Raw genomic sequence first — 14,389 nt, 5'->3', positions numbered from 1 at the left:
CAATACATATATATACACACACACATATACATATATACACACATATACATATATGTACACATACATATATACATATATATATATGTATATCCAGATTTTTTTTATCACATTCTTTTCTTACCCTTCACTGAAACTGCTGTTGGGTGGGGTGCCAGTCTGACCCAGCGCCCCAAATCCCTGTGCCACCCCTACTCTGTACCCGTTGCGGTGTCTTTGCTGCACCCCATCTTCCCGCAGCCTCTCCCTGATGATCTCCCCTTCCCGGGGAGCTCCCCACCTCCCGGCACCCCCTCCCTAGTGCTCCCCGCCTCCCGGCACCCCTTTCCCGGTGCTCCCCGTATCCCGTCCCTGGCTGTTCCCCCTTAGGGCTCCTCCCGCGCCCCCTCTTTCCACTCCCAGCCCCGCCCATCATTGGCCCCGCCCTCGACCACGCCCACAACAGGCCCCGCCCCGCGGCACCCCCGCCGAGGAGTTTCCCTGCCCTCAGGCCCGCGCGCAGCCCCGCCCACCGGCCAATCGTCTCTCCGGGCCGCCCAACCCGATTGGCTGCGCGAGCCCCGGGGCCGGCCGGAGGGGCGCAGCGATTGGCCAGCGGCGCCGGCCGGCCCCGCCCCGCCGCTCCCCGCCCCGCCGCTCCCCGCCCGGGCGGCAGCAGCACCGCCGCCGCCGCCGCCGCAGCGTGGGGCGGCTCCAGCGGCGCGATGGCGGCCACGGCGGGCAGAGCGCTGCCGCTCCTCCTCTGCGGCCGCAGCCCCGCCGCGCTCACCGCCGCCGCCGGCCGCTTCCCGGCGCTGGGCCGGCGCCGCCAGCAGCAGCAGCAGCGACACCGGACGGTGAGTGAGGCGGCAGCCGTGTGCCCTTCAGAAGGCGGGCGCGGTGCCGGCGGGCGGCGCGGGGGCCCCGGCTCCGCGGCTGCTCCACGGCGGTTTCGCGGCGCTTCCTGGCCCCCGGCTCCGCCAGCTGCGCGTTTATTCTTAGCACCGTCACCGGGTGAAACTTGAGCGCGGCGGCGGGCGGCGGCAGCGGAGCTGTGCCGGTCGCGCTCCGGCAGCGGCTGCTCGTGGCCCGCCCGCCCCGCGCCGCTCCGGGAGCGGGCGGTGCTGCCGGCGCTGCCCGGCGTTCCGGGGCCGCGCTCCCGGGGCGGGGGGTCGCGGGGCGCGGCCGCCAGGTGGCGCTGGGGGCCGCCGGGAGGGGAGGGGGCGCGGGGGGCGCGGAGCCCCCGCCGGGAGCGGCGGCGCCGGCACCGAGCCGAGCGGGCAGCGCAGCGCCTCTGCACCGGGCTCTGCCTCGGCTCCCTTCTCTCCCGCCCCCCTCAAGGTCAGCCAAGGGAGAGGTGCTCGGGGGGCTTCCCGAATGCCGGTCGGTGCGGCGGCCGGCGGAGGGACGGGGGCAAAGCCAGCCGGGCTCTGTGCGCTCCCTTTTCCTCGGTGGCGTCGCCAGGAAAAGGGGGGACTGGCGGCACGCGGCTTTGCTGTGTGTCTCAGGGCGGAAAAAAACCTGTAAAGGCAGCAGGTTGCGTCTTGGAGCTCGAAAGATTTGCTAAAAATACCGGGAGGTTTTTTTCCCCTATTTTTTCTTTTCAAACTAAGGGAACAGTGTGTAACCGTGGGTTATCCTTCTGGCTTTTGCCACACTGTGTTTTAGTGCTGCCTCTAAAAGAGCTTCTGTCGGAGGTGTGCACCTGTCGCTCCCTTGTTTTGCTCCTAACAAGTAATCACGGAACTCCGGGGAGCCACCCAAAACCGTGGCTTAATCCGGCGGCGGAGCGGGCTCTGGAGCAGCGGATCCGCGGCTGTGCTCCCTCGGGTGCTGTTTGAAGAGTTGTTTGTGCCGGGTACCCCGCGGGTGCCGCTCGTTCCTCCGCCCCTGCCGCTGTGTTCTGGCAGCGAGGGGATGCCGGAGGTTCCGTCCGGATCGGGTGTCTCCATCCCGGCGGTCCCGCATTGGCAGCGCGCTCCTTCCCACGTGTGAAGTGTGACTTGTGGCTTAATCCCGGCACCTGCTCAGGTGTGCAATGGCCTTTCCAGCGTCCCTAATTCATATTTGAGCTGTCTCCTTCAGCGCTGTGGCCCCGGCAAATAATTTGTGTTTGTCTAAATTTAAATTGACCTTTGCGATTGATTTAACGGAGATTCAGGCTTGGTTTCACTCCTTAGGCTAAGTGGAGCAGTAAATGTATAAGAAAATTATAAAAAAAACCGTTAAAAAGCCGTGAATCTCCTGTGTTTGCCCAGGATACTGAATGGAGTGATTGAGGTGTGGGCATGTTAAAATCCCACAGTCAGCGCTGTCTCCTGCAGGAGCTTGGGGAAGGAGGAGAAGGATTTTGCTCCTGTCCTGGGGACCAATGATTAGAAAGCCCTTCTGGCTTTAGTTGGGCTGTGCTGTTTGCTTTTTGGCAGCCTGGCTGTGGTGTTGCAGTCGTTGGTTTTGGGGGTTTTTTGAACAGGGAGGTTGTGTGCGGGTTGGTTGGGTTGAATCCCTGAGAACCAAGAGATCAGAATCCTGGCGGATCCCTCTGGCAGCATCTGTGATGTGCCTGTTTATCCCCTGACAGCAGAGATGAGTTATCCTTTCCCTCACACTGCACTTGAGAAACTCTGCAGAGCACTGAGAGAGAGCAGCTGAATCCTGGAATGAGGGATCTGTGAGGAGAAATATAAGGAACTGGAGCTCTTCGTAATAAAGAGGAAATTGAAAGGAAGTGTTTCTGCAAAGGGAAAGCAGAAAACCAGACAGATCCTCGTCAGGTGGGAGAAGGAATGGGCTCACAGTGTGAGATGAGGGGTTTGGTTAGGTGCTGGCAGACTTTACTGACAGTAAGAGCAGTGAAATGCTGAATTATTTTCTGTTCAGTCTTTGTTATCAGAGGTGGTTAGGACAGGTTAACTCACATCAATCAGTTATGGCTGATGAAGAATTGATCCCTCTCTGTCATGGGACTGGGATGTACAAGCTTCCTGACACCAGAGATTAAATTAGGAAAGATGTAGGAAGAGTTTGTATAATGTGGGTGTAATTAATAGAGTGGTTACATCAGGTGTGTCTGTGAATGTTGTTTTTAGTACCATCAATTCTACTTGGGTACTTCTCAGGATGGCTGGTTTCTCACAGGGGGTGATAAATTAAATGGGCTTTCTTTGAGACAGGGTGGAAATGCTAAATGGTCTTATGGATGAGTTCTTTCAAAAGCAATATAAATAATGCTGGAAGAAACTGCACCAGTAGACTGTGAGAGGACAGAGCTGTAAAACAAATGAAAAAACCTCTTTCAGATGGGTGAAGTCCAGAGGAGGAGGTTTTGATACCACCAAATGGAAGGAGAGGGTGAGGAGGTGAACAAATACTTGGATTATGAGGGAACAGTTGGGAGCACATCAATACTGGGGGACACAGGGCTTGAGTGAAGCATTCAGAGCTTGCTGGAGAGTTCTGGAACCTAGGGGAGCTGGGAAAGCTCAGTGGGCTCAGCATGGAGATGCTCCCACAGGAACAAACCCGTAGGGAGAGGAGCACGAGTCTGTCCCAAACAGGATCGCAAGGGGTGAGAGATCTGGGGAGGGGGATGCAAGAAACTTGAATGAGAGGTTTGTTCATTGGTCTTGGAGTAGGGATGAGCAAGAAGAAGGAAGTTTTTACTGATATTTGTAGATTTCCCCTCTGGTGCTGTGCATTTCAGGATGGCTGGGCAGGGTGAGGAGGTCTGACCATGGAGCAAGTGGGGCTCGGGCATCCGCAGCGTTGGAAGGGTGTGACAGAGCTGACTAAATGAACTTGGAGCAGAAATATCAGAGGCTGCATCTCTTTCCAGTCTCCCTGTTTGGCTACACACAAGTTCCCAAGTGTGTTTGCAGTAGAGAAGGTGCTGGGGGGGTTGTGATGTGTGGGAGGTCCTGTTGGGCAGCTTGTCCTCTGAAGAGCTCGGAGAGAGGATTGAAGTGGGGCTGCTCCTCTGGGAAAACTTCCTTATGGAACAAGGGAAGGCCTTTCCTGTCTCCTGCTTGTCCCAGGTGCTGTGGAAGTTGGGGGTCAGCTTCCCAAGGGACCTGGAAAAGCTTCAGAAGGAAGCAAGCTATGGATGGTTTTCAGTGATGTGGAGGTGGGTAAAATACTCAAATGAAACACTCTGCTCTTGTGTGTTGAACACCTAATCCTCATGGCTTTCTTCCTGCAGAGATTAGAGGCTCCTGTTCCTGCATTTCCTGGTGCCTGTAGCCAGGGGTTGGGAATATAATTAGCTGGTGCAAAAATACCTACAGAAAGTCAAGGGCTCGGCTGTGTGTGGCATTCCTGTGGTAGTTCATTCTAGCAGTTTTGGGCAAATCAGGAATATTGACTGAGAGTGCCTTCTTCTAAGCCTAAGAAGGAAAAACTGAGCCTATCTGAGCCACAGCCAAATTTTGAGTCGGTATTGGACAACCTGCAGGTGTTTCTTTCTGCTCCAGATGAGAACCAGGCTTACCTGTGCTGATCCATCCTCCCAGCCAGGCAGGATTTTTGGTGCAGGTGGCTCAGGTTTGAGGATGTAGTGCAGACTGTAACCTGCAGAGATCCTGCTCTGTGCCAAGAAGAGAGGGGATAAGCCTCAAGGGGAGGGTGCAGGGACATCCTGCTGCAGCAGTCCTTTATTCACCATAGATACAATGTGTATTTAGTGAGGTTTTTCCCTCTGCAGCCTTGACTTCCAGAGAAGCTGTAGCTCAATAGTGTGGTCATGATTTCCTAATTTCATAATTTCCATAATTTTTCACCACCTCAAGCCCTGAGGGTGACACACGAGGAGTTTTTGCTTTTTTTTTGCCAGGGTCAGGATTAAATGTGTGAGATGGTGGTTCTTGTTGGGACTCAGATGTTTATTAGCTGTTATCCATGTCACAGTCTCAAAACCCTGAGTTCTACAGCACCTCACTCTAACAAACTAAAAATGGAGCCCCATCTCTCTCTACAAGGCCTTTTAAGGATAAACTGTCCAATTAAGAAATGAAACCTAAATTATTTTCACTTTTAACCCAATAACCAACCACCCATGGCCTGCAGTGTGGGCTTTTTAATCCAATTACACAAAACCACCCAAACCCATGGAGAAGAAGGTGAAGAAGAAGGTGAAGAAGAAGGTGAAGAAGAAGGCGAAGAAGAAGGACCAGCCTCTGCCCTAAAACCTCCATCTTGTTTATATCTATTACTCTATTCTAAACCCTTAAACTCTGAGTTTCCCACTATTGATATCACACCCTTCTATTCAAACTCCACACCCACAATCCCAGATTATGGCAAGAATGGAATTCTACCATTCATTCAGATGGAATTAAATTCTATCCTTCAATTTTTGGAAGCTTCTCCACGGCCTCAGGTCAATGCAGTGCTCTCCTGGGGGTCAGTGCCTGGCAGCACAGAAAGTTTAAAATTCTCAGCAGCCAGGGCTCCAACACCTCACTGTCCCCAAAGCTGCAGTTTCTTGTCCCACTGCTGCCCAGCCCTTGAAGGGAATTGCCAGCTGAAGCTCAGGCAGTGGCAGTGGGTGGCTGCAGGGATGGTGGCACTTGGAAGAGCCTGGGCTGTGTTTTTGCTGAGGATGGAAGCTGGCAGACTTGTCTAATTAACTGTACTGCTGTTTTCCTGATCTGGCATACTGCTGATTGTGATTTTTTCCAAGGAATGATTAAATGTCTGTGCTAAAGGAGATGACCAGCAAATATTTTTGGATGTGTGAAAGGGGCTAAAATCAGAGAACACACTTTCAGGGCTCCCTCTGTGTGAAAGAGGAGCACAATATGAGGACTAAATATTGGTTTGGGGGGTTTTTGACAGTTCTGTTAATTATTTATCCCATGGGAATAATAAAGACTTTGAATCTAGGGTCCCTGATGGGAAAGGAAGTAAGAGTGGTGATCAAGTTGATGCTGTCACTAATATAAAAATTACAGCTCTCCTGATCAGAGCCAAGTCTTAGAAAGAGAAGGAAAAAAAAATTGTTCTTTTTCTGTAGCTGTTTCAGGACTCATCTGAGAGAGGAAACTTTCTGTGAGGTTAGGCTCCACCCAGTCTGCAGGGTGAAATGTAACTTTTATGACTTAATTTCTGATTTGTGCTATGAGTCACCAGTTTGCCATTCTATAAAATAGCATCGAGCTGACTCAAATATGCAATTTAAATGATTCTCCTGATTGGATGTCTGTGGAAATGTAGAGATTGTTTTAGATTTGGGTGGCTTGTTTTTTTAAAAAAAAAAAATTATTCCTTTATTGCAGTGTCAGTTTGTGGTCAGCCACTCTTCCCAAAACCCCAGCTGTTGCTTTCTACCTCTGTGGCCTCTGGTAGCATGAGGAACTGTACTAAAAAATTTGAAATTTGTTGAAACTAGATGAAGCTGTGTTCCCTGTGCTCACCACGGGGGCATACTTCTTATTTCTCAAGTGCTCTTGAGACCACCTGTGCTATTGCTGCTGGGGATTTCATCACATTTTCACTTTGCCAGTGCAGACTACAGCAATCAGGCTTTAAGGGCTATTTTGGCCTTGAGTATTTAATGCAGAAAATGAAACAGCTTGTGCTGTTAAAGATTCTGCAGAGGGTTTTCTCCCTGTTATTAAGGTCTCCAATGGTCATCAAAATGAGATGTCATCTTAATGAGCATGAAAATATGCTGCACTTGAGTGTGATGTGGAATTAGTTTCCAGCAGGACGAGCCTGGGGGGTATGGCTTTTGCCTGATGTAAAACACAGAGCATGTCCACTCTCTTTTTCTGCATTCTTGGCAGCTCTTAAGGAATTAGGAAATGTGGAGCTCATTTCAGCAATTTGCTTTTGTTGGCTTCCCCAGGAGGAAAGGACTGCCCTGCAATGTGGAAACTCTCAATCTCTGACACTTCCCAGTTGGAATAATTAAAACTCCAATTGCACTCAGATTTGTAACTCGTCAAGGATCTACAAGGGAGCAGCCACCATCAAAACCAGCTCTGGGTGATTGTCAGTCTTGTCTTAAACCCTCATTTTCTGCTACCCAGAGTGACTGCTGGTGGTGCTGAGCTCTGTTGGGTTTGCAGCTGAAACCTGCAGAAGGATGTTTGCTGGCCAGGGTGCAGATGGTGAGATGGAATCAGAGCAGGGAGGAAATCACTTCTGACAGATTGTTGTAAGAGGAAACAGTTATTCATTCCACCTCAACCATTCTTTAAAAATACATTCCTCATCATTTAGCCTCGTCATTTTTCTTAGATGTTTGGACTTAAATGAGAATGAGTTTTCTGCCTGGCAAAGCAACTCCAAAAATGACAATTTTAAGTGCTGCTCTGACAAATGAAGATATTAAGAGAAAATGGGCTGCCCAAGATAGCACGAGAGTGATGTGGGACTCGTTTTCAACTTGTGTGTTAAAAAGAAATATCTGATGGTTTTTCTATACAAATTTTCCTGCATGGATTCTGTTCTGTCATTATTCATGCTTGCCTCTGAGAATAATTTGAGATCCCACGTCCCGCTCGTGCTTTCTGCTTCCAGACAAAACTCACACACTGTGGCTGTGCAGTGCAGCAGCAACCTTTTAATAGTCACTTCAATTAATTGGAAGCCTGTCCCAAACATCACAGAGATTCCTGGTGGGGGGAGATGGGAGGGGAAAGCCGGCAGCAAAAGTTATTTTCTCCCCGAAATAACAGCGAGCTGAAAAACTGCAGAGATTTCCCAGGGGGAGAAAGATGTGATTCCTTTTTTGGAATGAAAATGCCCTGATTTACCATGTGACTTGGGAAATCCTCTCGGCTTCCTGCAGAGGGGGAAAGGGTGAGTTGAAGGTTTGGTTGGATGTTTGTGATGCATAGGGGATCTCCCGGGAGCCTGCTGCTTGCTGCAAGGCTATTCCTGTTATCCAGGCACTTCTTCCTGAGGCAGTGACAACAGAAATTTCATTGTCTAAATATTGAGTGGATGGGATAATTGCGCTCCTCGGCGCTGTGTGGTTTCTCCCGAGTTTGGGGGTGTTGTATTTAAGTGGAGAGTGGGATCCTTCCCTTGGAATTCGGTGTAAGGCATTCAAGGGAGCCAAACCCAGCATCTGTGTTAAGAGAGAAGCAGTGTGTATTGCTATTAACAAAACCAGCTCCAGACACTCCCTTCTGCACGAAGGGGAGGTATTAAAAATTGTTCCCTGCTCGAGATGAGCTGCCTGGAAAACCTCTGAGGCTGGCTTTGGCTCGGGCTGTGCTCAGTGCCCTGCCTCACATGGGGGGACTGGTGGTGGTTTTGAGCCTGGAAGGCTGCAAGGGAGGGAGTGCTGAGACATCCCTTCCTCCTTGCTGGGCTGGGTGATGCGAGTCTGATTGCTAAGTAACAGAAACTGATGGTCCAAAACACAGCTCTGGCCTGGAGCCAAAAAGCTCTGACCACAAAGTCGAAGAGTGCTAAGATGGGTTTTATTTTAAGGGTAGTTTTGTCCAAAGACAAAGACTGTGACTCAGATTCACACATGTTCTCGTGGAAAACAATCATGGTTTGGGATCAGCCACTCGCAGAGTGTGTGGGAGCGAGCATTTCCATATTTCCTCTTGGCATTTAGTGCTCCAGAGAGTCATTCTAAACAAATAGTTTCACCAAGTACCTCATTATTGAGCAGGGCAGGATGTGACACCACACAGATACAGAACTTAGAGCTGGCAAGGAAGTCAGGATTTTGAGAAGAGCATTGATACTATGCAAAATTGATACTTTGTGAATGGAATACTTCTTGGTATTATTATTATTGTTGGTATTATTATTGTTGGTATTATTATTGGCATTATGTGAATTGAATATTGATACTATGTGAAATTAATTGTTTTGTAAATTGTTGTGTTCGCAAGGGAAGAGAGGAATTTGACTCCATATTCTTAGAAGGCTGATTTATTACATTATAATATGATATTATAAGAAATGATATACTGAAACTATACTAAGCTATAGAGAAAAAAATACATCAGAAAGCTAGAAAAGAATAAATAATAAAACCCCGTGACTCCTCAGAGAGTCACACAGAACTAGCTTTAATTAGTCATTAATTAAAAACCATTCACATGTTTGGATAAACAGTCTCCAGACCACATTCCAGAGCAGCAAAACATGGAGAAGCTGAGGCTTCTCACCTTCCCAGGAGAAAAAAATCTTGGTGAAGGGATTTTTCCAAGGATATCACAGTAACAGTAAATAACATTTTTAACAGGTGTTGGGATTTTTTTTCACCTTTCCCCAAAGGGGGGCTGTTTCTGGTGACTGTCCCTGCACAGCATTCAGGTTTCCTGTGCACAGCAGCTCCTCTGCATTGTGTTTTTTTCCATTTGCAGGCGGTGGTACACCCTGCAGGGTGCCCTCCTCTCCCAGTGCAAGCACACTGGTAACACACAGCTCCAGTCTGGAGCAGCACTCAGGGCTCTGCATCTGGGGCAGGGACTTTGCTGGAGCTGCTGCTTTCGTGACCTACTTCTTCACCGAATAAAAAACTGCTCCTGGTGCCTCAGAAGAGAGATTTGGGCTTTTTTTTGAAGCATCAGACTCCAGTTTGATGCAGTCATCCTCCTCGAGGTTGTTCCCTGAACTATTCCAGTTTCAGTGGAAAGAAAGCAGAGGATCACCTGTGCCCAGGGCAGTGTGGCTTAAAGCAATCCCTGTGTGTTCTTAAGTGTCACTGGGATATTTTATGAAAAATCCCTTCAACCAGGATTTCTTCTCCTGGGAAGCTTCAGCTTCTCCCTGTTCTGCTGCTTTAGAATGTGATTTGGAGAATGGTTTACCCAGCATGTAAACTGTTTTAATTTAATGCCCAATCTCAGCCAGCTGTGTTGGATTCTCTGAGTCCATCACAAATGTTTTATTATCATTCTTTTCCAGCCTTCTAGCTGTATCCTTTCTTTATAGTTTTAGTATAGCATTTCTTTTAATATAATATAATAGAATAGAATAATAAATCAGCCTTCTGAGGACTTGGAGTCAATTCTCATCTCTCACCTCGTCCTGGGGACCCTCCCAACACCACAACACCCGAGGAGCTGTTTGTTGTGGTCAGTCAGATGTCATTAATTTCTCCATTTCCCATTCTGTACGGGGGTAGGTGTGTGACTGACTCATCCCCAACACTGCAACTCCCTTTTTCCTTCAGTTCAGGACACTTGGCAGCACTCAGGACTGAACTGCTGTGATCAGCCTGACATTTTATCTAACAGAGTACACCAGAGAGGGCTGTTTGTTCTTGGAGTTACAATGCCAGAGCAGCACAGTGGTTTTCAGGGCAGCCTTTCCATAATTTCTGTGCATTTCCACTCAGGTGGAATCCCAGGAATCCCCTCCCATTCCCTGGGTGTCCGTGCAGGGGTTCCGTGGCACTGCCAGAGCTCTGCTTGCCTCCTGCAGGAGCTGGGGATGCTCCAGGCAGAATTCTGACTCACTGACACTTCCAGGCTTCCTTGCAGCCTTGGGAATGTGGCACTAGATGAATTGAAAAGCTGAATTCTTGCCCCAGCTCTGCCATCCCACTGGGGAGCTGGAGACCCCACTGGTTGGGTGGCAGGTCTGTGTTTTCTCAATTTCCTTTGCTAAAAAGTTAAGCCAGATCCACTGAACACCCCCCAAAACCCCTCCTCTGATTGTTTTATCTTCATGTATTTTAATGTGCTCCAGCTCTGTTACTCTGCCTCCTCCAAGCTTTTCTAAAGAAAAGTTATAAAAAAATAACAGGAAAGCTTTCAGCCTTCCATTGTCGTGCTTTCCATTTTTATTTTACCAACTAGCATCCCAAGAGTTGTTTTAAGATTAGGCTAATTTAGTTCTCAAGTGTGTTTCCCTTTTTTGCCATTTATGTTTAAAATGTGTATTATTTTGGCTATGATTTGCCTTGGAAAAAGCATTCTCTGGAACACTTTAATACAGTTATTTAATAGCTGTAAATAACAGAGCTGCTGGAGAACAGCTTGGCTGACCACTGGCAGTAATATGCATGAAACTTATTTAATCCTAAGTGATTAAACTTGAATTTTATGGGTTGTGTTTACAGCTGCAGTTCTCCAGCTCTGATTTCATCTCTGTGCTGCTTGAACCTTAATATTAATTTTCAGTCCTGGTGATCACTGACTTGTGTGAGGCTTTTCCCATGGCCAGATCTGCCTCAGTCTGGTTTCTGAAGAAATGTAACTGTCAAAATAGAAGAAAATACTTTTTTTTTAATGTTATTTTTGTTGCTGCTGTTATTGTATCTTCTTCCTACTGCTCTGAGTCCCTCAACTTCTGCTCTTGGCTGTTTGAGATGCATGAAGAGCCCGTAAATAAACATGAGAGAAACCCATGGCACTTCTTAGTAGAGATATTTTGATTTATTGCATATCACCTGAGTGCAAAACCCTTCCAGCTCTTGCTGTGAAAAATATCTGCCTATTTCCTTGTAGATCTGAAGATCATCTCCCAGGTTGAAAGGACATTGTGACTATAAGAACTTCATGTTTTTGCAATCAGTTAATGAAGTTCAGGTTGTTTGATACTCAGAGCCAACTCAGTAATTTGCTGGTCTGTGTGAATAAACCCCACAGGCTCCCTGGGAAGGTGGTTATTTCCCAAAATCTAGGGAAAGGACAGCTGCAGGCAGGCAATCAGGAATAGTGGGGGTGGGAAGAAGGTAGATGAAAAATAGGATGTGCTTGAGCTGTTGCCATCTATCACTATTACTGTAATAAGTGCAGGAATTTGGAGGGCCATGAAAACACTTGAGTGACTTCTCCTGGGTTCCTGATTTATATTCTGGGAGTTTTGGTGCAAAGATGCTCTTCTTGCTCATCCCTTGGTCTTTCTGATGCTGCTGCTGCGAGGTTACTTTCCCCTCCCTTCTTGTTTAATTGTGTATCCATAATGATGAACACAGGTTTTGCCAAGGCTTTTATTTTGCAATAATTAATATAAATACATATATCAATTGGATTATGTAGCATATATAATATATATATTAATATATATTGGATTATATTATATAATCCAATTATAATTGGGGTTTTTCCCCTCATCCTTGCTGTGAGAACAAGACTACCAAGTCATTTTGGGGATATTAATTGCACTTTTTCCACAAGAGACCAAAGGAGCACAACCTTAATAAGAAGTTTTAACTTTTAACAGTTATAATTGCTGTTTGCAGCTTTAATTGTGATGTGGCTTCTCCAGGTAGATGATCTGATAGGAGAAGAATAACCAGGCTTTGAGTGGACACTGGCTTCATTTCTGGCCAGCCATTAATTTCCTTTCCCTCTCCTCAGTAATTAGTGTGGAGCTGTGAAGCTCAGAGGTTGAACACAGTTTATTAACCCTTATGTCCAGGAGAGAGGAGATGGGAGTGCAAATCACCTGCATTTTGTTCAGCTGCTCTTCTTAAAGTATTTCCTTTATAGAAAAGCTTTTAAGTAATATTCAGGTAGGATTTAAGTAATAAAGTTGAATAAAATGTGTGGCCCTTTGCTGCTGGAGCTGCTTGTTTCTTTTTTTTTTTTTTTTTTTTAGTAGGGCTAAGGACCAGTGGCCAGCAAGATTAATTTTTATGTGATGTGCTGATTTAGCACTCCAGAGTGATAAATAACTTTCTCCCTGTCCTCTCCCTTTTCTCCTGTCTCCCACCAAGTTTATTTTCAAGGCACAAACCCCAGCAGGATATGTGGAGGTGTAAAATCTCTGCTTCAACCAGCACGAGCCATTAATCCTTCTCTGCATGGTTTTACATTTCTACAAATGGATTTTTTCATCAGTAGTTAGCCAAAAAAAAAAAAAAAAAAAAAATTGTGAGAGAGTGCAAGTGAAATAGCAAAAATTAAACAACCAGAGCATTGGTGGTTGAATCATCTCCTTCAGACCTTTGCCTGCTGATTATTTTTGGACCAAATTGTTGCTTCCACTCTTAATTCCTGCCCTCCCACTGAGGGTTTTTGGGGGAACTTCAGAGTTCTGGGGGCAGTTTTCACTCAAAACAAGTTGCAACTGATTTTTAAAAGACAGCTGTGGAGAGAACTGATTTCCAGACAAACATCTTGTCTTTACTGTGTTCCTGTTAAGATTATCCTAGTTTAGAAAAATAATCTGGAATTAGTGTCAGTGAGACAGTAATCTGGTGGAGTGCAGCTTTAAATGGATACTGCTAACAAATCCCAGGCAGTGAACTGAGCAGAGCTTCACCTCAAAATATTTCCAGTTTCTTGTGGTTTTCTAAATTCTTTACATTTTGCTGATTATTTCACAGTTGGGACCCCTCTCTTGATTCCCTCAAATGTTGGGTTTTTTTTGGGGTTTTTTTTTTGGCAGAGCTGCTTTGCCAGTTCATCACAGAACTGAGAACCCTGGACCATCCTCACTGATGCAGGATGCTCTGATTTACATCTGTTTGGCTTGGAGGATGGCAGAACCCAGGTGTTTTCCTGTCCCTCAGGGAGTGAAATGTGCAGGAGGAGAGGCTGGTGGCACAAGAGCTTTCCAGGGAAGGCTGAGGTGGCTGTGGGGATTCTCTCAGGTTTTTTGAGAGTAAATATTTGGTTTCTGAGAATGGCTGCCCTTTGAGTGGTGACCCTGAGTCCCTTCCAAAGCAAAGGGCTCTTTGGACCTCTTGGAGCTCTTCTGGCCTCTGACATTGAATTTGCCATTTGGAAACTCTCTTTGGGACTGCAGGGTGGTTCCTGTGGCAGGTGTGAGCTGGGAAGGAGGAGGTTTAGCTGCTGAGCATCCCTGCAGACAGATGGACACTGGGCTGCTTGGGAACTGCCTGTCTCAGTGCAGCTTCCCTGGCGTCCTGGGGGATCAGTAGGAATGGGTTGTGATTTAATGCCACTCCGTGGGGAAAAAAAAATGTAATTAGTGTTACAGTTACTCTGTGTAGATACACAACACTTCATCTACAACTGTGTTTTCAGAGCAGTTTTCCTTCATCTGCTAATGCCAGCCATAAAAATTCCACTTTGCAGCATGGCCATAAAAAAATAATGGCCTGTTCCAATGTGCTGTTGCATTCCTGAGCTTTGGGAAGTGTCTCTGTGGGGTCAGACCTGCACTTGGGGCTCTGCTGTGCAGCAGCAGGGTTAGAGCTTGAGGGGAGTCTGTCCCTTCTGCTGTTGTGTGCCTCTTCTAGCACTGCAGGATTTAACTGGGCACTTTGTCTGTGCACTGTCTAGAAAACATTTATTTACTGAGTTTTGATGTTTTAATCCACAAGTGTTAGAATAGAGATGAAACCAATTAACAGTTTTGCTGATGTATCACAGAATCCCAGAAAGGTCTGGGCTGGAAAGTGTTGGATTATGTCCTTTTCTGACCCAGAGATGGGGCAACTGAGAGGTGTTTTAAAAACTTTTACTCCATTTTCAGCCTCATGTGTAGGGTGAGACAGTACAGATGTTATAATTCACACCAT

General features: G+C 47.2%; 1 protein-coding gene across 1 annotated transcript in view; it reads left to right on the top strand.

The window, feature by feature from the left end:
* Positions 1-634: 634 nt before the first annotated feature.
* The window catches only part of MCU (mitochondrial calcium uniporter), an 82,254-nt gene continuing 68,499 nt past the window's right edge, over positions 635-14,389 (top strand). Inside the window, exon 1 of the mRNA XM_084210124.1 lies at positions 635-833. Within this exon, the coding sequence (XP_084066250.1) occupies positions 702-833 (132 nt within the window). The 5' untranslated portion in view covers positions 635-701. The remainder of the gene's footprint in view (positions 834-14,389) is intronic.

The sequence above is a fragment of the Fringilla coelebs genome (assembly GCF_963513975.1).
Source record: "Fringilla coelebs genome assembly, chromosome: 8".
NCBI classification, from domain to species: Eukaryota; Metazoa; Chordata; class Aves; order Passeriformes; family Fringillidae; genus Fringilla; species Fringilla coelebs.
Note: the sequence above shows the minus strand (reverse complement) of the source record. Positions and strands in the feature narration are given on the sequence as shown.